At 41.8% G+C, this 23,898-nt stretch overlaps 2 protein-coding genes and 2 long non-coding RNA genes across 9 annotated transcripts; 2 read left to right on the top strand and 2 right to left on the bottom strand.

Moving 5' to 3' along the window:
• Positions 1-1,050: 1,050 nt before the first annotated feature.
• LOC144007825 (uncharacterized) lies at positions 1,051-2,349 on the bottom strand. The gene is made up of 3 exons (XR_013280387.1): positions 2,216-2,349; positions 1,292-1,523; positions 1,051-1,194 (listed from the first exon to the last, which is right to left on the bottom strand). It is a non-coding gene; the product is annotated as an uncharacterized LOC144007825 (long non-coding RNA).
• Positions 2,350-2,932: 583 nt separating this feature from the next.
• On the bottom strand, positions 2,933-4,281 carry LOC144007736 (uncharacterized). The gene is made up of 2 exons (XR_013280328.1): positions 4,041-4,281; positions 2,933-3,267 (listed from the first exon to the last, which is right to left on the bottom strand). It is a non-coding gene; the product is annotated as an uncharacterized LOC144007736 (long non-coding RNA).
• A 254-nt stretch (positions 4,282-4,535) lies between these two features.
• Positions 4,536-10,027, top strand: LOC144007453 (uncharacterized). Of its 2 annotated transcripts, none has more exons than XM_077507132.1 (2): positions 4,536-5,956; positions 8,546-10,027. In XM_077507132.1, exon 2 carries the CDS (start codon positions 8,722-8,724, stop codon positions 9,907-9,909), a length of 1,188 nt encoding a protein of 395 aa, XP_077363258.1. In that variant the 5' UTR covers positions 4,536-5,956; positions 8,546-8,721; the 3' UTR covers positions 9,910-10,027. The 2 variants fall into 2 exon arrangements, with proteins under 2 accessions (XP_077363258.1, XP_077363250.1); XM_077507124.1 differs by having other exon boundaries at positions 4,536-7,260.
• A 9,233-nt stretch (positions 10,028-19,260) lies between these two features.
• ttc19 (tetratricopeptide repeat domain 19) lies at positions 19,261-23,876 on the top strand. Of its 5 annotated transcripts, none has more exons than XM_077511822.1 (11): positions 19,262-19,430; positions 20,288-20,364; positions 20,426-20,520; positions 20,564-20,692; positions 21,699-21,737; positions 21,806-21,862; positions 21,942-22,003; positions 22,082-22,176; positions 22,250-22,413; positions 23,499-23,616; positions 23,695-23,876. In XM_077511822.1, the coding sequence occupies exons 1-11, from the start codon at positions 19,312-19,314 to the stop codon at positions 23,820-23,822; spliced, it is 1,083 nt and encodes a 360-aa protein (XP_077367948.1). In that variant the 5' UTR covers positions 19,262-19,311; the 3' UTR covers positions 23,823-23,876. The 5 variants fall into 5 exon arrangements, with proteins under 5 accessions (XP_077367946.1, XP_077367948.1, XP_077367943.1 ...); XM_077511817.1 differs by having other exon boundaries at positions 19,263-19,430; positions 20,582-20,692; positions 23,454-23,616; XM_077511812.1 differs by having other exon boundaries at positions 19,263-19,430; positions 23,454-23,616.
• Positions 23,877-23,898: the final 22 nt, after the last annotated feature.

The following is a 23,898-nucleotide window of genomic DNA, read 5'->3' as shown; positions in this document are numbered from 1 at the left end:
GTTCATTGTTTGGTACCTCATCTGACATACAATTGTTACCTTCTTGCAGAGACTCGTACAGGAAATGACCATGGAGGAACATGAAGATATCCAAGTCCAGCTGATAGACTGACACCAAGAAATACTTTTTGACACATTGCTGACACATCAGCACCACCATGATTTCCTGTACCTGGATCCCAGACTGCAGCACCTTGGTGACTTGTGGCAAATAAGTGACACTTTCCCAGATCCTTGAGGACAATACAAAGTTTTTTTACCTGGCATATAATTAGTCCATGTCTGACACTTGTTGTAGTTTGTATAACTTGTATATTGTTGTTGTGTGTTAATTTGTACATTTTGAATAACTAAAAAAAATACTATTTCCTTTGGCGTCAACATGCAGTGTTCATTCGACACCTAACACTATTTTACATGACTAGAAATGTAAAACATCAAAAGCCTGGAGAATTATTATAAATGCTTGCAATGACAAGGAATTCTTCATTGGCCAATGAATGTAAGGTACAGTACATGAAAATGAATAAATAAAATAAAGTAAAATAAAAGTCTACATGAAATGAACATATTAACTAAAAAAAAAAAAAAAAAATGCTGTTAGAATATAATGAGCTACATGAATTGCAGTTGTTCCAGAATTTTACCAATACGCTGTGCATTTCAAAATATGGAAAATAGACATACGGGTTTGGGCCAAAAGTAGTGTTACAGAGCAGGTATGTGTTGTACACAGCTAAAATATCTGATTACCTCAATACCATGATGTTTTTTGTGTGTGTGTGTGTGTGTGTGTGTGTGTGTGTGTGTGTGTGTGTGTGTGTGTGTGTGTGTGTGTGTGTGTGTGTGTGTGTGTGTGTGTGTGTGTGCTGACATTGCCCCCCATTAACATTGCAACATTCCTCAAACTCTCCCGAACACATAGTATGTAACGCTACTTTTCGCCTACTCTATGATGTTATTGGGGCAAAATTAAGGAAGGCTTGTCCATTGATTGTGTGAACAGACTGCAGTAAAAATGAAGTCACTTCAATGTTTGGTTTTATTAAGTTTGACATGCTCCTTGACTGCACAAGTACATGTTATGGAGTGAGGGCATGTTCCCACCAACGATGATATCATATTCTTCAAAGGCTTGCTGAGGAAAGTGAGGGAGGAGTCACTCCATGGCTTCAGACACCTGGTCAGCAGGTCCTGTGTAAAACAAGTGGTGCTTGTACATGTGACCATTCCGTATTGCTTCACACAAAAAGTTAATGTGTGCAATGCCGTCCATATGTAAATGACATACCAAGACGTCGGCTGACTTCAGTTTGTTGCAGCTCAGATATGGTAGGTGGAGATACTGGTGGTACAACACCGAAGCCTTCTGGGGTCCTCCATTCAAGTGTCCTCATTCGGGGCATTCCAATATGGCTGCTGACTCTCCCTTTTCTTGCAGGTCGGTGATGTATTTAAACGGTGCATGAATGCTTGTATACATCAGAATATGGTTCTGGAAGCCCTCAAGTTTGGCTGTTGATCTAGCGTGACACAAACAAAAACAAAATAAAAATAAAATAATTGATGATACTACTATATGTCACCAACTTTCCAACAAAGCCCCCAAAATAGAGGTAAGATCTTTAGTTTTTGGGCCCAAAACATTGTATTAGCTAGATAAAAGTAACTTGACTGCATAGAATATGCAAAGGCTGCTTGCTTGTCGAGTTTCCGCGGAAAACGTAGCAGCCTGTAAATTCTTGTGCACCCAATTACACAATGGACCTGTACACACTTGAGTGAGAGAGTTCAGACTCTAGCAGTGCTTACGGTACAGCCAGCATTTAAGTCCAGAAAGTTATTCCCTGCCGAAAATTAATTTCGAGAACACTATTTTCACCAACCACAACGAAAATAATTTTCAACTCCTCCACTGATGCAGTATGCTTTAGATTCTCCATTGAAGTTATGGGCAAATATACCTCCGAAATCACAGTTACATTACATTACACAATAACTTGCGCATTTACTCTAAATATAACGTGCCAGCGGGAATCTTTTTTTTTTTTTATTCAAAGCAAGTAGCTTCATAACGAAATCGTTCGAGTGGTGCGGAGTTGCTAATCAACAGATACAGTGATCGTAAAACAAAGGTACGAACGTCGTATTAATTAGGTGATGTATACTTTTTCTCTCGCTCTCAAAACGTAAACACAAATGTACTCTTACTTACCGGTCAAGTAGAAAGCAGTCGAAGGCACCGGCACGTCCCAAACCAAGTCTGTTCCTCATTTCTCTCCATCTGGCAAATGCGCCTACAATATAAACTCTTGTTTTGTCGCGCTGAAATAAAATAAATTCCCAAAGCAATTGATAGCTTGATAATGCTCTCTTCGGGGACCGGAAACTCTTCTTCTTCGTGGACATGCGGTCGCCATACAAACCGGAAGTGCGTTCCAAAAACGCGTTAAGAAATGGAGCGCTGAAATTTGTCGTTGACGGCACCCGTAGCAGAAAGATGGCGGCGAAACATGGTGGACACTAGAAGCCGCGGCCCGGACATGTAAGATAATTTGCGATTTCTAGACTAACCGTTATATTTAAAAAAAAAAAGTACGTTTATGCGATACAACATATCTTTTTACATACTACTAACACAAACAATTGGGGTTTTTTTTCGAATGATTTATTGTTTCACCACTAGATGCCACTGTATAATACTGAGTGTACCTTTAATGTTGTCATTCTTCAGGAGCTCTTGATTTCTCTGCTGTCAAGCTCAAGCTTCACGTTCTGACTCTTCCTACAGACATTTTAATGACTAAGTCAAATTGGTCTCATCAGCTGGCTCAAAAACGTCAGGAATTAGGGCTGCACAAAATTGGAAAATCATGCGATTTTGCTGAATATAGCAATAGATATTGCAATATTTAATATGGATCTAAAGAAATGACTGATGATGATTTTATTATCTAATGAACAAATTATATTTCTCATGCAGTAAAATGTATTCAGAGTTATTTAATTGTAATGACTTCAATAATGTTCAACTAGTGGATGGTGGTGCACATTTTAGCAAGTGGCTGACTGGTCAAATTCAGATAAAAGCATAAAATTCCATATGAAACTTATTGCATGTCTGTTATATGCATATTGCATGGGCCAATAGCGCGATATCAATATTTTTTCCACTCCACTTCTTCATCTTCTGCTTCTCGTGGTGTTTTTGACACTTCTGTTGTGGTGTCATCAGGTGCATTCTGGGTCCTTTGTCATCTTTGTTGCCTGGTAATAAAAACAAAAGCCAAGGTTAGCGCTCAGATTTTTAATTGTCTGTTGTTATGGAAAAATGACAAGATCGACCATGTTTCTCACGTTAGTAAAACAATTATTTTGGGCAAACATGTTTATTTCAACAGCTGCTAGTCATGGTGTATGGTTGTCTTGTAACCAAAATGAATTCAATTCTTACGCCAATAACTATGCCATTGGACTGCCAAACACAGTGCTCTTATGTATTCAATGTTTTCTATTCCATCCATCCATTTTCTCGACCGCTTCTTCCTCACAAGAGTCGCGGGGGGTGCTGGCGCCTATCTCAGCTGGCTCTGGGCAGTAGGCGGGGGACAGCCTGGACTGGTTGCCAGCCAATCGCAGGGCACATAGAGACCAACAACCATCCACACTCACAAGCACACCGACGGGACAATTGGGAGCGCCCAATCAACCTGCCACGCATGTCTTTGGAATGTGGGAGGAGACCGGAGTACCCGGAGAAGACCCACGCGGGCACGGGGAGAACATGCAAACTCCACCCAGGAAGGCCGGAGCAGCCTGGACACAAAATGTTTTCTATTATTCACGATATACCTTTGGTGGTACCAGGCACTAATTACTAAAGAAAAATGGATGGTCTAACATTTTCTTTTCTACTTCTTATACAACGCCACTCATGATGGCATGCATTGTTTAAGATTGTAATGATAGTAGCACGATCAAAAGAGGACAAAACTATCGGATTTACTGACTTAAATACAGTCCAGTATTTTGTAACTTACCATAATGAAAACGTAAGTAGCAGGTTAGCCTCTTCTCTTTTTTTTTTCTTCTATTTTATGCCGTCATCCAACATCACCATGAGCGCTAAAACTTGTTTTCCCTCCTTCTTCCGCTAAGCAGGAAAGCAGTTAGGAGCTGATTCATCCCGTAACATAACAAAACTTCGATTAAGTAAATAAAAATCAGCAGAAATACAGACAAAAAGTCAAACAGGAAAGGACCGAGTGCTTGTTTAAAAACAAAAAACAAAAAAAAAACAATCGAAGAAGCGCCCATGATGCAACGCGGCGTGACGACACGTTGTCAAAGTTCTGCCTGATTGGATATTAAACAGCCAATCAGGATTTGCTTTCCTGTCCGACTCCTGATTGGTTAAGAATTGTGGCACAAATATTACGCCTCGACCGTTGCATCGCAAGCGTAAATCAAAGTTTCGTACGTGTTGAGGAGAGACGTAGCAAGCGTGCGCGAGGACTGTTTTGGTACGTACGAAACACATTTTTGGTACGTACGAAACACATTTTTGGTACGTACGAAACACATTTTGTACGTACGAAACACATTTTGTTACGCACGGAATTGTGGCACAAATCTAACGCCATAGTGAAAGAGTTAGGCTCGATCAGAGGGTTAAAGAATCATTCTTGACACACTGCGTGTGATTTTCGCCTGATCTTTGTCGTTTGGTACGAAGGGAAAACGGTAATATTATGGACTGACAGATAACATGGGCAGATGCCACCAAGGACAAGACATTAATGAACTAACATGAAGGACAAAGTTCAATAATGTGTATTGATAGAATGGATGCCATGTTATAAGGTGATATGAGATAGTCGGGTTGTCACATGAACACATGTACAAAATTCCTTTCGTATAATGTCAACTTCATTCACATTTAAACGTGCCTCATCACTGCTTGATGAATATATAAGTTAGAGCCAGCATAACACACAACACACACACACACTTATGTACTTATTATATTGGAGTAGGTTATTAAGGTTAGGCCTGTCACAACAAGACGACATGAAAAGTATCTTTATTCAAGTTTTGTACTCCTATTAATCATCAATGGTGTTTTATGGGCAATATGTTCTATAAAGCTTTGAAAGAGTTTTTATTCATAACAATGATAAAGGGTATAGTTTATCATAGGACATATGAGTCACAACAACATATTTTGAAAACGGTCACAAGACTGAGAAGAAATAGACTTTGTCTAAAAGAAGTCAGAAGATTACAGGGGAACGGGAATGTGTTTTGTTCCTAAGATGTTCAGGACGTTTTATATGTTCAAGATGTTTTATAGGAAGTCACAAGATGTCGGGGAAATGAATCAGGTGTTTTGCAAGTTAGGTGATTTCCGAGAAACAGGATTTTTTTGGGAACTGAATTAGACTGTCAGCGCAGACATCTCGTGATTCAGTTGTTTTGCTGAAGCCAGTACAAACTGGTTGTGACATATGCAGCCATACCTGCAATGTCCAGCCTCCGAGGTTATAAAAAGGTAGAATTGAAGAAGTCTCATTGCAAAAAGCAAAAAGAATAGAGTTGAGACTTCTGCAATTTTGCCCTGGCTCCTCTTTGCCAAATTGAGGAATGTCTTTTAACAAGTAAGAAATAAGAGTCATTTGTAGCTGACAGGTTACTTTAATCTGTTGTTAGAGGATTATAGTTTTTCCCTATTTTTATCTATTTTTATCAGCAAAGAGAGTAAATAGCCAGATTCCTCCATTTTTCTCTTTAGGCCCTTTTGCCGAAAGGTTATTTGACCTCGGTGGTTCATCACAGATTAGCTACCTGTCTTAACCACTTAGCAAAAGAATAATACTGTACTTTTTCAAAGCTTTTGCCCTTTCTTTTACTTTGTTGTACTTTTCCATTTGTGACTTGGATGGAGGAGCAACCTATTGTGAGTACATGAGGTTTGACTTGTCTTAAGAATACTTTGTGTATTATTACCATTTGTTTGTAATCAGTATATATACTCCCTAATGAATGATTTTGCTTCGCTATTGCTTTGAATATTAATCATGTGATAAATCAAGAAAGACAAAATGTGGTTTAGAATCTTTGTGTATTGTAACATGAATCATTGATTTCTAATTAATCCTAATTTCACTTTGCTGCTTTAAAACTTTTATTACTATTTGAGTCATACTTTGATATCCCTTAACGACCTCTTATCGAGTAGATAACAATTCCAAATAAATGACAGCTGTATTCCTTAAATCCTATAGTGTATAAAACAAGCCCTTGCGGTCCTAACAAGGTGTAACGATTATCGGCCGGTTGTAACATTTTGCAACCTCAGTTCCAAAGGAATTCCACTCCTATGGCCTGGACAGGCCACCGTGGGGGTGGGGAGGACAAGAACATCCCCCACAAACAGCCACACATGTTCTGACTGACACGCGCACACGCACACACACACGTCAGAACAGTAAAAGCCTTCTTAGAAACTTGACTTTCTTATTTTGCAACAGAACAATGAATTATGAAATGTTATGTTTGCCATTTGTGAAATGTTGACTCCATGAAATGTCATGAAAATGTTCCATTGCAGTGGCAGATTCTCCACTAAACTTTCATGTGTATGCACGTTTTAACAATGTAAGCTAGGTAACATTTCATTTGAGGTATTCAATTGTACGTGTTGCATTGGTTGAATTCTGACCTTAGAATCTTAACACACATGGGATCCAGATTCAATCTGATTAGTCTACCAAAAACCTCCCCCAGCTGGTAACTTTCCACTGTGGTCTCACCCGGCCCCCCTGGTGTGGAGGCCGCCGCCCTCCCAATTTAAAAGCACGCTCCCTGCTTGCTGCTCTCTCTCTTCTTCGCTGCTCTTTGGCTCCTCTTGGCTCTTTCCTGGTCTCCATCGGCGCGGCTGCCAGACAAAGAGCTAGCCCAGCTAGCTTAACCTCCAGCACACGGCAACGCACAGAATCCATCGCGTGTTGCGACAGGCGCGGCGAAACACGCTGCTTTTGGTCCCTGCACAAGGCTCAAACGGATGGTGCCTTTCCAGGCACCGTGAGGCCTCAACCCAAAAAAAAGGCCTCTTCCCAGCCAGCAGGTTGACCCCGTGAAGCTCAACTGGCCAGCCGGACGAATTCTGCTCCTCTTCTGAACTGAACCTTCTTCATCCCTTCTTCAAACGGGCTTGGCGAGTCTCCATCCAGGGTCCTGCTTCTCAGACCAACCCCATCTGTAAGTGCAACTTTGCAGGCCTTTGCCCTAGTACAAATTGGTGCAAACTAGGTTGATTGTGGGTCCCATGTTGGTTTGATTTAAGAAATCCATCACCTTAGCTAAGACCGTTTCTCTTTTCTTCTTTTCTTCTCCTTTGATTATTTTTATTATTTTAGTTCTCGTTTCATTTCCTATCATAGTAGTTAGTTTTGCTTCTTTAAATTCTAAGTAGATTATCCCACCTAGGTTAGAGAATAAACGTGCACAAAACTCAACCCCTGGTTTACTGTGTGTGTGTTTCATCAATTTATAGTGACCGCTAAGCTGAACAAAGAACTCACAAAATTGTAGTAAGGGCACAACCTTCATTTTAATGACTGATTCAACGAGGTTCTCATCTGTTATCCTGATAAAATTATCAAAAAGAGATGTGGTGCTCCGCAGGCAAGCTCAACTTAATTTAAATATTAAGTTTGAGTCTCCTTCAATTAATGAGCCAATTGATTATTAATTTAATAATTAACAATTATTGATTTAATAGTTAATTGGACCGATTTCCCTTACAAAGGACAGCTAAAATTCTTTAGGTCTTAACAAGTGCAACCGATCATTAGAAGAGGAGCCGCTGTAAAAAGAGTGTGATTAGATTTATATCCTTAAATCATTAAAGGTTACTCTTTAAGGGTGTTAATCTAAAGTAAGATGGGGCTGACACTCTAAAACTGGGACGGTGAGAACCTAAACGAATCCTTCACGACGCCAGCTTGGAGAGTCCCCGTCACCTCCGTCAAATCCGTGTTACTGCGGTTGGAGACAAAGGGGGATTTTAACCCTTTATAACGGAGAGTTGGCCAGGTAAGCGAGATCAGACAGGACGATGATGTTCTCTTTGGAACAAACTCGCTCCTCTGCGACCGCCATCCCTCACGCAGCCAGGTTTGTTTGTTTGCTTGGGGACAAGGTGCTGCAGGCCGGGGGTGGGGCGGCGTCGGCGCGCTATTTGACCACATGGATTGGCTGTCAAATAGGGGCAGGCTGCATGGCTGTTGTTTTGCAGTCAGTGACAGAAGATGAGATGACCGTTGTGCCAAATTGTGTTGAAATGCTTTGTCGCGATCAGACGATTCCACAGAAATGACAGATCGTGAGCGCCGCGTTTCGTTTAACCATCGAATATCATCACATGTGTGCGGTGGGCCCAAATCAAGGCGCCACTGTAGAAACATTAATACGCAACATCAAGTCGCGCTTGAGATTTGACTTAACTGAACCAAATGTGTATTTGTCTTCTTGTGTCCTGCAGACGTCGGTGAGAAATATCTTTGCCCTGAACAGCAGGAACTGAAGTCTCCTCATATTAAAGAGGAGGAAGAACATGCTTACATTAAAGAGGAGGAAGAACATGCTTACATTAAAGAGGAGGAAAAGCCCCTTTGTGTCAAAGAGGAGGCGGCTGAGGATGACGTCACCAAGTCACCAATGATCTTTGTTCCTTTAAAGGGTGAAGGTGACGAAAACGGCGAGTGTGAGGGGGACAGAGGGGCGGAGCCGCCAAGCAGCAGCTCAACTCCTCAACACATGAAGACAGAAGGTGATGCAGATCAGTGGGGACCACCACAAGTGCAAAGTGATGACATAAGGTCACAGTCTGCTGCTGCTGATGATGATGATGAATACGCTAAAGGTGATAATGCTAACAACTGCTGCAAATGTTCTCAGTGTGGGAAAACGTTGCGTTCAAAATGGTGTTTGAAAGTTCACTTGACAACACACAGTGGAGAAAAACCTTTTTCCTGCCCGGAATGTGGCAAAAGCTTCTCTCATAAGTTTGTTTTAACAAGACACACAAGAACACACACTGGACAAAAACCTTTTTCCTGCCCAGACTGTGGCAAAAGCTTCTCTCATAAGTTTGTTTTAACAAAACACACAAGAACACACAGTGGAGAAAAACCTTTTTCCTGCCCAGAATGTGGCAAAAGCTTCTCTCAGCAGTCACATTTAACAAGACACACAAGAACACACACTGGACAAAAACCTTTTTCCTGCCCAGAATGTGGCAAAAGCTTCTCTCGTAAGTCACATTTAACAAGACACACAAGAACACACAGTGGAGAAAAACCTTTTTCCTTCCCAGACTGTGGCAAAAGCTTCTCTCATAAGTTTGTTTTAACAAAACACACAAGAACACACATGGAAGAAAAACCTTTTTCCTGCCCAGAATGTGGCAAAAGCTTCTCTCTGAAGAAGCATTTAACAAGACACAAAAGAACACACAGTGGAGAAAAACGTTTTTCCTGCGCAGACTGTGGCAAAAGCTTCTCTCTGAACTCATATTTGACAAGACACACAAGAACGCACAGTGGAGAAAAACCTTTTTCCTGCCCAGAATGTGGCAAAAGCTTCTCTCATAAGTCAGTTTTAACAATACACACAAGAACGCATACTGGAGAAAAACCTTTTTGCTGCCCAGAATGTGGCAAAAATTTCTCTCAGAAGATGAATTTAACAAGGCACACAAGAACACACAGTGGAGAAAAACCTTTTTCCTGCCCAGACTGTGGCAAAAGCTTCTCTCAGAAGTCCGTTTTAACAAAACACGCACGAACACACGCTGGGAAGGAACCATTCACTTGCTCAAAGCTTTTCTTGCAAAAAGCTTGCTGAGAGACACGAGTGTGCTGGTGATCATAGCGGCAATCTTTGAAGCTTTCAAAGAAAATGGAGTGGCTCTGTGCTATACTGTAAAGTGGAAATGATTTGGAATAAAATAGGGAGGAATTAAGTGATCCCCGCTGAGTTTGAAAATGTTCATACTGAGAATTGAATGACGTCTCTGATTTTTATGGCAACTTTATTTTAACAATGATCGAGAGGAATATCAGAAAGAATGACATGAAATAAAAAAAATCCAAATGAATTAGCATTTTGTTGAGGGAGATCGTGAACCAACTCCTCCCGTGTCGTCCTTGGCTGATCTAAAACCTTTCTCATGCTCAATAATTGTTTGAATGAAACATGTTGACAATAATATCACTTAGTTTTCACCTAAATAAAAAAAAGTGCAAAATTGCATGAGATGAATCTTAGCTGCACATTGAAATAAATACAATCAAATAAATGAATGACATGACATTACATGAATTTCAAGTGCAGTGAACATTGAACAGTTTGTTTCTTCTCTCCAAAGCCGCATTTAATTCATTCGGATTGGATTGTGTGAATTTTACTGTTTTGTTTTCATTTTAGTCATTGATTCAATTGTAAGTCAATTTTAGTTAGCGTTATAGTCTAAACTGTCGTATTGCAAATTAATCAATGTTTGAGATCAGTAGTAGCGGCTACACGGATTTCAAAAAGAAAACGAGAGCTGCGAGCAGCTATAAATGGCCCTCGCAACCTGGGCCACGTTGGGGTATTTGCATGTCGGGGTACTGGCATGTTGGGGTACTGTTTCATAGGAAACCGTCTAAATTGACGCCTCGGGATCCCGCCGGAGGAGCTGGTTGAAGTGGCTGGGGAGAGGGAAGTCTGGGTTTCCCTCCTGAAGCTGCTGCCCCCGCGACCCGACCCCGGATAAGCGGAAGAAGATGGATGGATGGATGGATGCTTTGTGTTTGCAAAGTTTCATGGAAGGCCAAAAATGATGCACAATTAAAATAAAATCAAAATGGATTGGCACATGGCTATAGAATAATTTTTGGAGATATTAGGCTGATAGGTATGCCTCCCAATATTCACACAACTAGCTGAACCATCTAATCGGATATACTTCATAAAAATATCTAGACGGCGCTATTGAGCCATTTATTACAAATTGCACAAATTATAAAATATTCATGTTCGTGAGAGATCTGATCTGTGTGCAAAATTTTGTGCGTTTTTGCCCATGTTTAGACTCTTAAAAAAAAAATTATTTGCAATGCATCGCTACAGCAAAGGCGTGTGACAAAATAAAAAATTTCAAGAACTTTTCATCTTAAATATCTTAAGATGAAACATGCCAAAGAATGAAGACGATGTGATAAGTTTTGCAGAAAATATGACCCCTATAAAAGGCCCCAAAAAGTGGCTACAAATACCAAAGTAAATCAAAATGGCAGACTTCCTGTTTAGTTCAGCATATGGTTCCAAGAGACTTTTTTTTGTACATCGTGGGCTCTTATGTATGCCTCCAAATTATCATAGCTCTAGGTGAAACGTACAACCATGAATGCTTCATTAAAGAGGAGGGTTTTTTTTTTAGCACAAAATGTGTTGCCCGGCCCCTGGGGGACTTCCTGTTGGGTTTAGCACATGGCACCAAGAGAATTTTTTGTACATCTTGGGCTGTTACATATGTCTACAAATTTTCGTAGCTCTAGCTGCTTCGTACAACTGGGAATGCTTCATTAAGAAGGATTTTTTTTTCATTTGCAAAAAGTGCATGCCACGGCAACAGCGTGTGATGAAATAAAAAGGTTTCAATAACTTTTCATCGTCAACATCTTAAGATGAATCACACCAAGTTTGAAGATGATCGGATAAACTCTATAGGAGGAGTTTGTTAAAATAAGACCCCTATGAAATGGCCAAAAAAATGGCAACACGTTTCAAAGTAAATCAAAATGGCGGACTTCCTGTTGGGGTTAGCATATGTTTCAAAAAGGGTTTTTTGTACCTCGAGGCCTGTTACATATGTCTTCAAATTTTGGTAACTCTAGGTAAAACGTACAACCGGGAATGCTTCGTTAAAGAGGGGTTTTTTAGCTCAAAAAGTGATGCCCGGCCCCTGGGGGACTTCCTGTTGGGTTTAGCACATGGCACCAAGAGAATTTTTTGTACATCGTGGGCTGTTACATATGTCTACAAATTTTCGTAGCTCTAGCTGCTTCGTACAACTGGGAATGCTTCATTAAGAAGGATTTTTTTTCGTTTGCAAAAAGTGCATGCCACGGCAACAGCGTGCGATGAAATAAAAAGCTTTCAATAAATTTTCATCGTCAACATCTTAACATGAATCACACCAAGTTTGAAGATGATCGGATAAACTCTATAGGAGGAGTTTGTTAAAATAAGACCCCTATGAAATGGCCCAAAAAATGGCAACACGTTCCAAAGTAAATCAAAATGGCGGACTTCCTGTTAGGTTTAGCATATGGTTCAAAAAGAGTTTTTTGTACTTCGAGGGCTGTTACATATGTCCTCAAATTTTGGTAACTCGGTGAAACGTATAACCGGGAATGCTTCATTAAGTAAGAATTTTGAAACTCTAAATTTTATGCCCCGCCACCGTCATATAGTATGTCAAAAACTTTACATTTTTTACCATGGTGTTGTCCCAGGTGTTGAGATGGTACAGCCCAAGTTTGAAGTCAATCGGGTTAACCGTGTAGGAGGAGCGGGCAAAAGTATAACCCCTGTAAATGTGCAAAAATGGGCCAAAATTGGACATTTAAATGATCATACCTCACGTACTGTCTATTTTAGGGTACACACATGAAAGAGTTTTTTGTTCATCTGGATGTGCTACAGGTGCCACAAAATTTTCATAGCCGTAGGACAATCGTAGCGGACCTGGGATCCGTTTAACCTATGTAGGGGGCGCTAAGGAGCCATTTTTCTGTTATCATGTATGGCGACTTTAAAATATCAAATTTTTCGCCAGGCGTGACGTGTGTGTAAAGTTTGGTGAGTTTTCGTTCACGTTTAGTGTCTCAAAAATGCGATCGTTTGCGGAGAAGAATAATAATAACTAGAGCTGCGAGCAGCTATAAAGGGCCCTCGCAGCCCGGGCCACGTTGGGGTCCTTGCACGTTCGGGTACTGGCACGTTGGGGTACTGGCATATTGGAAGCAAAATTTCTTTGAAAATGGCACAATAAACGTTTACATGTAGAATATTTTTTTTGCCAGTGTGTGTCAAGCTCAACGGGTTTTGGTGATTGTTAAGACCTGCAAAAATCAGCTTCCTTTTTTATTTTTAGGCAATGAGTTGCCCTGATTGGTATTTTTTGTAAAAGTGTATATCATCATCGCTCGTTGTACTCATTGCACAATGTTGCTTTTATTGTCAAAAGGTGCAATCAAAACTGAATAAAACAAAATGGAAACATACATACGTTTGGATCGGTGTGAAGCCAGTGAACAATTTGAGTGGTGGAAACTAAAAGAATATTCATAAATGACTTAGTTATCACACTTAGAATGAGTTTACATTTTTTGTACAAAATACCGTATGTGGGTTTGTTTTTTTTTATGCCTCAAGGGCTAGGTGGCGCTGCATATATAACTGAATGTTGTCATAGAGATAGCTTCAGGCCTTGACGATAAACATACATGTCAAGTTTGGGATTTTTTGGAGCATGTACCGGGGAGTTATTAAGCATATCCTTTTTCATTGCGAAACACAAATTTTTATGCCCCGCCCTCATCATATAGTATTTCGAAAAGTCAAAATTTTTCCCCCTGTCGTTGGCTCAGGTCTTGACATGGTCCAGGTCAAGTCTGAAGTCAGTCGGATGAAACGTGTAGGAGAAGTGGGCAAAAGTATGCCCCCTGTAAATGTGCAAAAATCATCAAAAATGGGACATTCAAAAATTCGTAGCTCACTTCCTGTTCATTTTAGCATATGGGTCCAAGAGACTTTTATGTAGGTCTTGGGCTCCCTCGTACACCTAAAAATATTCGTCATTCTTGCTTAAACGTACAACCGGGGCTGCTTCGTTAAAAATTTCTAGGGGGCGCTATTGATTCTTTTTTTTTTAAATAGCACAATCAACAATAAAATATTGCTCATTGTACCAGGCCAGATGTGTGTGCCAAGTTTCATTTCCTGTACATTTTAGCTACATGGTCCCAATAGACTTTTTTTGTGCGTCTCGGGGTGCTACACGTGCCTGCCAATTTTTGTTGCTCTAGCTCAAACGTGCCGGGCTTGGTTTTTATTTTTCTACGCTAGGGGGCGCTATAGAGTCGCGTTGTTATGACGACTTCATAATATCAAATTTTTCGCCGGGCCTGAGGAGTGTGCAAAGTTTGGTGAGTTTTCGTGAATGTTTAGGTACCCAAAATCGTGATCGTTTGCGGAGAATAAAGAAGAAGAAGAAGAAGAAGAAGAATTTTTACAAAAACTAGAGCTGCGAGCAGCTATAAAGGGCCCTCGCAGCCCGGGCCACGTTGGGGTACTTGCACGTTGGGGTACTTGCACATTGGGGTACTGGCACATTGGAAGCAGAATTTCTTTGAAAATGGCATGATAAACGTGGATTTATTTATTTTTTGCCAGGTGTGATGAGTGTATCAAGCTCAATGGGTTTTGGTGATTGTTAAGATCTGCAAAAATCAGCGTCTTTTTTTATTTTTAGGCAATGAGTTGCCCTGATTGGTATTTTTCGTAAAAGTATGTATACACACATCATCGCTCGTACTCATTGCACAATGTTGCTTTTATTGTCCATAGAGGCGATCAAAGAAAATGAAACTAAATAAAAAAAGTACATATGTTTGGATCGGTCTGATGCCAGTGAACACATTGAGTGGTGGAAAGTAAAAGAATATTCATAAATGACTTAGTTATCATATTTACAATGAGTTTACAATTTTTGCAAAAATACCGTAAGTGAGGCATTTTTTTTTTTATGCCTCAAGGACTAGGTGGCGCTGTATTTATAACTGAATTTTGTCATAGAGATACCTTCAGGCCTTGACTATAAATATACATTTCAAGTATGGGATTTTTTGGAGCATGTACCTGGGAGTTATTAAGCATATCCTTCATTCACGATATTGCTTTTAATGTCCATAGAGGCTATCAAAAATACATAAAACTAGATGACAAAAATATGTATGTTTGGTTAGGTCTGATGCCAGTGAACATTTTGAGTGGTGGAAAGTAAAAGAATATTAATAAATTACTTCATGATCACACTGAGAATGAGTTTACAATTTTTGTAAAAATACCGTAAGTGGGGTATTTTTTTTTCATGCCTCAAGGGCTAGGTGGCGCTGCATATATAACTGAATGTTGTCATAGAGATAGCTTCAGGCCTTGACGATAAACATACATGTCAAGTTTGGGATTTTTTGGAGCATGTACCGGGGAGTTATTAAGCATATCCTTTTTCATTGCGAAACACAAATTTTGATGCCCCGCCCTCATCATATAGTATTTAGAAAAGTCAAAATTTTTCCCCCTGTCGTTGGCTCAGGTCTTGACATGGTCCAGGTCAAGTCTGAAGTCAGTCGGATGAAACGTGTAGGAGAAGTGGGCAAAAGTCTGCCCCCTGTAAATGTGCAAAAATCATCAAAAATGGGACATTCAAAAATTCGTAGCTCACTTCCTGTTCATTTTAGCATATGGGTCCAAGAGACTTTTATGTAGGTCTTTGGCTCCCTCATACACCTAAAAATATTCGTAGATCTTGCTTAAACGTACAACCGGGGCTGCTTCATTAAAATTTTCTAGGGGGCGCTATTGAGTCATTTTTGTAAAAATAGCACAATCCAGGATAAAATATCGCTCATTTTGCCAGGCCAGATGTGTGTGCCAAGTTTCATGTGTTTCTATGCCGGTTTAGGCCCTCAAAATTGGTGTTGTTTTCTTGGCGAACAGCGCTTAGCCACGCCCACAGCGATTCGCAAAAACTCACAAACTTCGTGTTGTGACATCATGAAGACCGAAACCCTCATCTGAGTAAATATGAGGTAGGTGCAGTTAATATGGTTGGAGAAAAACATTGAAGAAAAATCGCAAGAAAAAAACTTGCCAGAAGGTGGCGCTATCAGTAAGATGAAATATAAGTTAGTAGATGTCTTTAGGGCTGGACTCTCATCAAATGTGTGAAATTTTGAGAAGATAGGATCATCTCGGTCAAGTAAAAGCAGCTTTTATTGCCACGAAAAATTACCAGACTTTGCGGCACCGTAGTGGCCACGCCCTTTGGCGAAAAGTTACAATATTCGGTGTGGGGCATCATCAACATCTTAAGGCTTTTCTGACCAATTTTCAACTGGATCCCTTCAACGAGCTCAGCGCAGTAGCTAAAAACGTAAAGTATGACATTTATTGTTACCACTAGGTGGCGCTATATGTATAACTGAATTTTATGATATAGATGTTTTCAGGCCGTGACTATTACGTTGCCTGAGAAGTTTGAGATTTTTTGGAGCTTGAACATGGGAGTTAAGCATTTGCTCTTTCTGGACAAATGAAATTTTAAAGGCAATATTTGATGCCCCGCCCCCGTCATATAGTATTTCGAAAAGGCAAGACTTTTTGCCCAGTTGTTTCTTGGGTCTTGAGATGATAAATGCCAAGTTTAAAGTCAATTGGATGAAAAATGTTTGCAAAGGGGGGGAAAAGCATGACCACAGTGAATGTGCCAAAATTGGACATTCAAAAATTCATAGCTCACTTCCTGTACATTTTATAAAATGGCTTCCACTGACTTTTTGTGTGCGTCTCAGGGTGCTACACGTGCCTGCCAATTTTCGTAGCTCTAGGTCAAACGTGCCGGGATTGGTTAGGGGGCGCTATAGAGTCGCATTGTTATGACAACTACATAATATCAAATTTTTCGCCGGGCCCGAAGAGACTGCAAAGTTTGGTGAGTTTTCGTAAATGTTTAGGCCCTCAAAAATGTGATCGTTTACGGAGAAGAATAATAATAATTTTGCCCTAAAAAAAAGAAGAAAAAAACGCCACCAGGATACCGCGAGTGGGCGGTGAACAGTCGATGGAAATGGAGATCCCAAGTCCTGCTGCAAGCAGGCCTCGCCCAGAGGGGGCGCTGGCGATCACGCTGTCGCGTTCACAAACGTCCGGTCAGGGCGAGAAGAAGGAAGTTGTCACGTGGGCTACTGGCACGCGAAGAACGCAATGGCTGACTTGCTCCTTCAACCCAAACGAGCACTTTTGACGGCCAAAATGCTGCTCGAAGATGAAGAAGCAGTCAAATTCAAATGAAAAGAAAAAAACGAGCCGGCGTTCGCTCACTCGGTCGTTCGCGGTGAACTTTGTGTTGAATATTCGATGGCTTCGGTTGAGTTGAGAACGGAAGCTAACCGGGCTAGCGAACTAGCTAGCAAACGTGCGCGCTTGCAGTCGTCGAGCTTGTCCAAAAGTGACAAGAAGTGGTTCAAATGAACCCATTTTGGGAAGAAAAAGACTTGGACTTGTCTTCAAGTGGATCAATGAAGCTTCGCGGCCGCCCCAGCGTTTGTTTGTTATTTGTTTGACGGTAAGTCGCCAAAACAGAAGTTTGCTTAGCTCGTTTGTGGACATGTGCTGCCTTCAAGACTTTCGGGAACTTTCACTTTCTTGGCTAGTTATATATATATATATATATATATATATATATATATATATATATAATGTATGTATGTATGTAGGTTAGTGATTAGTGCGAAGGGCGACGATCAGTTTGATGAAAATTTCTGCCAACAAAAATGCTGAAATTACGTTGAATATGCTACCATAGCCGTGTAGCGCAGACCACCAGTCATTTTTTTTTAACATGCTTGGCTAATAAAGATCCTGAAAAATCATGTTTGTCAACTCAGAAACACACGACAATGATTTGTCACGATAATTCCAAAACAGATGCAAGCGAATATGCAAACACTTTTATTTTTGTAAATCTCTCGCTTTTGCATTTTCAAAAGCTCCAAATGATCAACGCCGGATCATCACTGGTGACGTATTTTTGGAACCGATTTTTGTGTCGAACGATCGTTCCTTTTGTCTTTGAAAGCAGCCTGAAGTTGTTTGCGGAAGTGATGAGGCAAAAGGCCGTCTGAAGCCCCGCCCCCAGCAGTCTGTTCACAAATGGAGGCGGGAGCGTGACGTCACCGGTCTGAAGCGTCTTCTGATCCGCCGACACGTCACTTTTGGACGGAAAAACAAAACAAAAAAACATGCTTAAGTTGTGACTGATTTGATGTGTTGGCCCACAGGCACCAACGAACCAACGCCAGCCCGCCAATCATGATGGCGGATCCAACATGGCGGCGGGTGAGCCAGCGAAAGGGGGCGGGGTCTGTGCCGACCACAAGCGGAGATGATGCAAACAAAAGGCCGAATTGTAGCTTGCCATACGCCCGCCCACAAAGCAGTTTGTTCTCAGGGCGGAAAAAAAAAGCAGCTTTGACAAAAAACGGACCGAAGCGTTTGTCTGATCCGCATCACGTCGTCACTTGCTCGAACACTTGTGTGATGATGTCATTGGGGGCGTGGCCAGCCGGCTGAACTTTTGTGTCTTGTTTTGCAGCTCTTTCCTGGTGGACCGCAATCGCTGCGATCGTCCCTTGTGCGTCCTTCTCTCAACTTGGAAATAATAATAATTAAAAAAATAAAAAAGCAAGAATGTGTTTTTCTTCTACCTTGCAAGCACAAGTGAAAAAGTGGATGATTGTTATTAATTTTTTTGTAAGCATCAGGTTTTGTTTTGTTTTTTGTCTGATGGATTAAAATTTTGGTTAGTTGTGAAGCACTTTAAGTCTTTACTTTTAGTGTCAAATATTACAATTTGCTGCCTAATCAATCCAGTTTTGGTCCTTGACTTAAAAAAAACAACTTATTGGACACAAATGAATAATATATAGCAATCAATCCAATTTACATCACAACATTAAAAAAAACAGAACACATCAAATATTGTCATTCAATTAGCTCAGTAAGTTTTTAATATTTCTGCATTATTGACATTTATTGTTATCAATTGAATAGACTTGACATAATTGTCCATTTCAATCAAAAATAATTTGAATAAAGGTGTTGAGTTTAGAAATGTACATTTATGGATCTAAAATCCAACAAAACACACAAAAACGAACCAAAGTTGACGTTTTTTTTGTTCTTAGATTGAAAAAGGGTAATAATATTTTTACCATCTACAGTAATTGTGTTCTTCTACAACTTTACAAAAAGCACACAATATTTACAAAACGTGAAACGTAAATGTGTCCTATTTTTACATGTAGTACTCTTGCTTTAATTTGTCGTGAAGAATTTCACAAAAGGTTGCCATGAACTCGGCGGGCGGCTTCCTGACGTGACGCCACTTCCGCCCAGAACTCCCTCCGCGTCAAGATGGCGGCGGCGACGTGCTTGCAAATGTTGAGGCGAGCGTGCTCGTTTGGCGGTCGCGTTTTGCGGCCGAGCGGCTCCGTTTCGTCGCCACTTCGCTTCTTCGGCGCTCCGCTCAGCAGGTGAGGACTAAAATACGGATAAGCACACTTGACTTCCGCGTTAGCGATTCCACTTCCGCCGCCTCCCGTCAACTGCCTTCCAAACACTCCAAGGTCATTGGTCAGCATGACGTCATAGTTTGTTGTCGGCCAGGTGAGCGGTTTGCTGCTTTTGCACGGAAACGCAAAATATCAGCGCGTCATCTGGAGCGCCTCACAACATGACGTCATGACGACTGACCTAATACTGTTAAGCAAATGATTCATGCGTGTACCTGTAACATTCCTTTTGCTCAGATGCGAAAACTGTGACGTCACGGACAAGGACAAATGTGATTGGTTGTCGGTCTCGATTGCTCAGAAAGTCGTTTACGTTTCATGGCAGATGACGTTGACGTGGCAACAGAATTTCATGGAACAAATATTCATTCCAATGTAGCTAGTTGGAGTAGTTTGGTGCTTATGCTGCATTCGAGGAAGGTGGGAAGTCGGATATATCAGCGTTGTTTTTGCCCAGTTCTGTCCTAAAAGCGTTTGAGACGAAAGTAAACAACCGAAACGGCGGATACATTGTTTTTCTTATTTTGGTCCTCAAAACTCATTTTGACCTCCAGCAAACGTACCTGCTTACAATTTTTGCTTCATTGATTGTTTTGATCGTATTTCATAAGCATTCCATACAGTTGAACGTATCATTTCATGCATGCTAATACAAATATTTATGAATATATTTTATACTCGAGTAAATTCAGAGTGACGAGTTCAAGGGGGCGTTCCCGTACGCACTTTCTGACTTCCGACCGTCCTCGAACGCAGCCGCCGTGTTTCCTGTCAATCAATCAAGTTCGTCCGTGTTGTGCTGATCGTGTTGCGTTCAGGGTGAGCGCAGTTTGTAGGAAGGCGGCCGTGACGTCACCAAGAGGAGGAGGAGCCGCATGGACGGTGGCAGCGGCAGGTAAGCGATGTCTGTCATCCATGAGTCAACTTGTCAATTGTTCACGTTTGTGGTTTTTCAGCCTTCTCGCTGTTCAGCTCCTCCTCCGAGGAGGAGAAGGAGAAGATGGCGGCGAGCAAAGAGGACGAGCTGATTTTGCTTCTGAAGAAGGCCAAGGTAAGCCAGGCGCACACACATGGCCTGACCTTTCACCTTGCAGTCGCGTGACCACCCGCAGCTCAGCGTGTTGAGGGGCGAGCTGGAGGCGGCCACGTCCTACTTGCACGCCGCCGCCGTCATCGCGCAGCAGGAACGTCACCAGACCGCCATCATCTACACGTACAGCCAGGTGACGAAACGGCAAAAACAAACTAAGTCAAGTGGGCCATCAAAGCAAACTGATTATCTTTGTGTTGTCATATCAAAAAGTACAGATTAGGGACACGCCTATTCTAATGCTAATTGTTGCAAAACGGAAACAGAAATATACTCTTTTATTTTCCTGATGAATGAAGACACTCTAATCTTTCCATGTTTTTATAGCGATAGAACACAATATTGCAAAATCAATCTAAATCCAGACAAACATCCGGCAGCGAACGGATTGCTTCTTTGAAAAACGGCTGCCAGCAAATGAGTTAGAAAGTGGCAAATTTGAAAGTTTTTTTGTTTTGTTTTTTCCGGAATATTGCCCCCGCACTCTTAAAAAATAAATAATTATTATACATGGCCCTAGTATGCCATCATAAAAAATAAAAAAAAACACCAACATGTTTGTCCATTTTTTTGCGCCACTACAAAAAAATAATAATAATCGATTGTGCCTTTTAGAGGGATGGAAATTGAAAAGTTTGATTGACGGACGGACTAAAACATTTTGAGACATCAAATTTCAAAAAGCTCCTTGACAAATCATTGAGAAAAACAAAACAAAAAAAACAAAACCACACAGCAGGATTTGCCCACATGTCAAACTATGCAGTATAGTAAAAGCTGTTTTTAACAAAACGAAAAAAAAAACGAAAAAAAACTCTGAGTCAATTTTCCTTTTCAATCCAAATCAATTATTTGACATATCCTTTTTTTCCCATAAATTAAGAACATGGAATTATAAAGGCCATTTTTAATAGTATTTGACTGTTTTCTTGAAATGTACTATTCACATCAATTTAAAACTATTTTATTACATTTATTAATGACCTGACTTATTTTTTTGTTATTAATTGAATTGAATGTTTGAATTAATATTAATTTAATTAACTATTATTCATTTAATTGATTATTTATGAATCATATGAATCTTTTTCATTTCTATTTACCATTTTTTTGTTGTTTTTTTGTTTGCGTCTCCTCAGATGGCCAACCTGGCGTACGTTCAAGGTCACCTGACTCAGGTGAGTTGACGTTTGATCGGCATTCCCTTGGCGTTGCCGCGGTGACGTCCCCACTCTCCGACCGGCAGGCGGAGAAGCTCTTCAAAGCGGCCATGAGCTACATGCTGGCGGGCGGGATGCCGCAGGTGAGCGATCGATCGATCCAGCGATTGATCGATCGATCGAGCCCCGCCCACCCGGCCTTGAGCTATTTTGCGTCTTTAGGACGACAACGCCTTCGTGGAGATGTCGCTCAAGCTGGCCACCATGTACGCACAAGACGACAAGTAAGGACGACCGCGGCCGGATGGGTGGGGGCGTGGCTTCACGGCTGACGCGTGCGTTTGCGTGCGTGCGTGCGAGAGGGCGGAGCTGGCCGAGCACGGCTTCAGGTTCTGTTTGGAGACGCTGGAGGCCAAAGTGCAAAAGTTTGACGAGCGTCCGGCGGATCAGCTGACAGGTGAGCGCGAGCCGTCGCGACGTGCGCTTTTTGTCCTCTTGCGTCTGACCTCTGACCTCTGTGGCGGACGCAGAGGCGGAAGAGCTGTTGCGCAAGGACACGCGTCTTCTGCTGGGTTTGTGTTTGGACTCGCACGCTCGCTACCTGGCGGCCGCAAAGCGCCTGGCGCAGGCCGCCGCCCACTACCGCAAGGCCTTGGACATCTGCCGGCAGGAGCAGGGCCCGCGACATCATCAGGTGGGCTATCAAAACAAATGGCCGACTTCAAAACCAACCCGCGTCTTCGGCTTCCATTGACCTTTTGGTGCTGCCAGCAAATTTTGTCCAAAGTGGCGACGATCGGTTGCCGTCGGCGGCGTCTTGCTTGCGTTTTGTTTGCTGTCTCCTGTGGAGTTAAAATCATGACAAAACTTGGCCAATTGATTAGGTATGCCCGGGATTCAAAGCATGATAAGTTAGCATGTTAAGCTAATGCTAAGTTAGCGCAACATGTCAGGATAATGCTAAGCTAATTCTAAATTAGCTATACATACTAAGCTAATTCTAAGTTAGCTATACATACTAAGCTAATGCTAGGTTAGCTATACATGCTAAGCTAATGCTACATTAACTATGCATGCTAAGCTGTTAAGTTAGCATGCTAAGCTAATGCTAAGTTATCTTATGCTAAGCTAATGCCAAGTTAGCTATGCAGGCTAAGCTGTTAAGTTAGCATGCTAAACTAATGCTAAGTTAACTTATGCTAAGCTAATGCCAAGTTAGTTATGCATGGTAAGCTGATGCTACGTTAACTATGCATGCTAAGCTGTTAAGTTAGCATGCTAAGCTAATGCCAAGTTAGCTATGCAGGCTAAGCTGTTAAGTTAGCATGCTAAACTAATGCTAAGTTAGCTTATGCTAAGCTAATGCCAAGTTAGTTATGCATGGTAAGCTGATGCTACGTTAACTATGCATGCTAAGCTGTCAAGTTAGCATGCTAAGCTAATGCTAAGTTAACTTAACATGCGAAGCTAATGCTAAGTCAGCTCTGCATGCTAAGCTAATGCTAAGCCAATACGTCATTAGTATGCTAAGCTATTTCTAAGTTAGCATGCTACGCTAATAAGTTAACTTAACATGCTAAGCTAATGCTCAGTTGAACGCATTAGTGTGTGAATGCCGTTTTGTGTGCGTAGATCATGTTTTGTGTGTTTATGAGGTTTGGCACGACTGGAACGCCACAGTCTCCTTCCTTTGCGGCGAGCGTGAAAGCAACGGTGTGTGCGCCCTCCCCGCAGACGTTGGTCCTGATGAGCGACCTGGCCACCATTTTGGATATGCAGGGTCGCCACGACGACGCCCTGGCGCTGATCCGAGAGGCGGTGGACGCGGGCCGGGCTTCGGGACACCAGGACCTGCACGTCCTCCTGGCCAACATGGCCGCCGTCCTGCTGCACGCAGGTGAGAGCGAAGGCGGGGCCTGGCGGGGGCGGGGCCGGCCCGACGCCAGCCAGCCAGCCATCTTTGCCTCTCGTTCAGGTCGCCACGACGACGGCGTGCGCGCCTTCCGCGAGGCCCTCCAGCTGGCGCGGCGGGCGGACGACCGGGAGGCCGTCGGGCACATCCTGCGGGGCCTCGGCCAGGAGGCGGAGCAAGACGCCACTTAGCGACGGGCGCCTCGGTCGTTCGTCTATGCGGAAAATAAAACAAGTTGAAGCGAATCGACGTTTGTGTTTGTTTATT

The sequence above is a fragment of the Festucalex cinctus genome, chromosome 1, assembly GCF_051991245.1.
Source record: "Festucalex cinctus isolate MCC-2025b chromosome 1, RoL_Fcin_1.0, whole genome shotgun sequence".
NCBI classification, from domain to species: Eukaryota; Metazoa; Chordata; class Actinopteri; order Syngnathiformes; family Syngnathidae; genus Festucalex; species Festucalex cinctus.
Note: the sequence above shows the minus strand (reverse complement) of the source record. Positions and strands in the feature narration are given on the sequence as shown.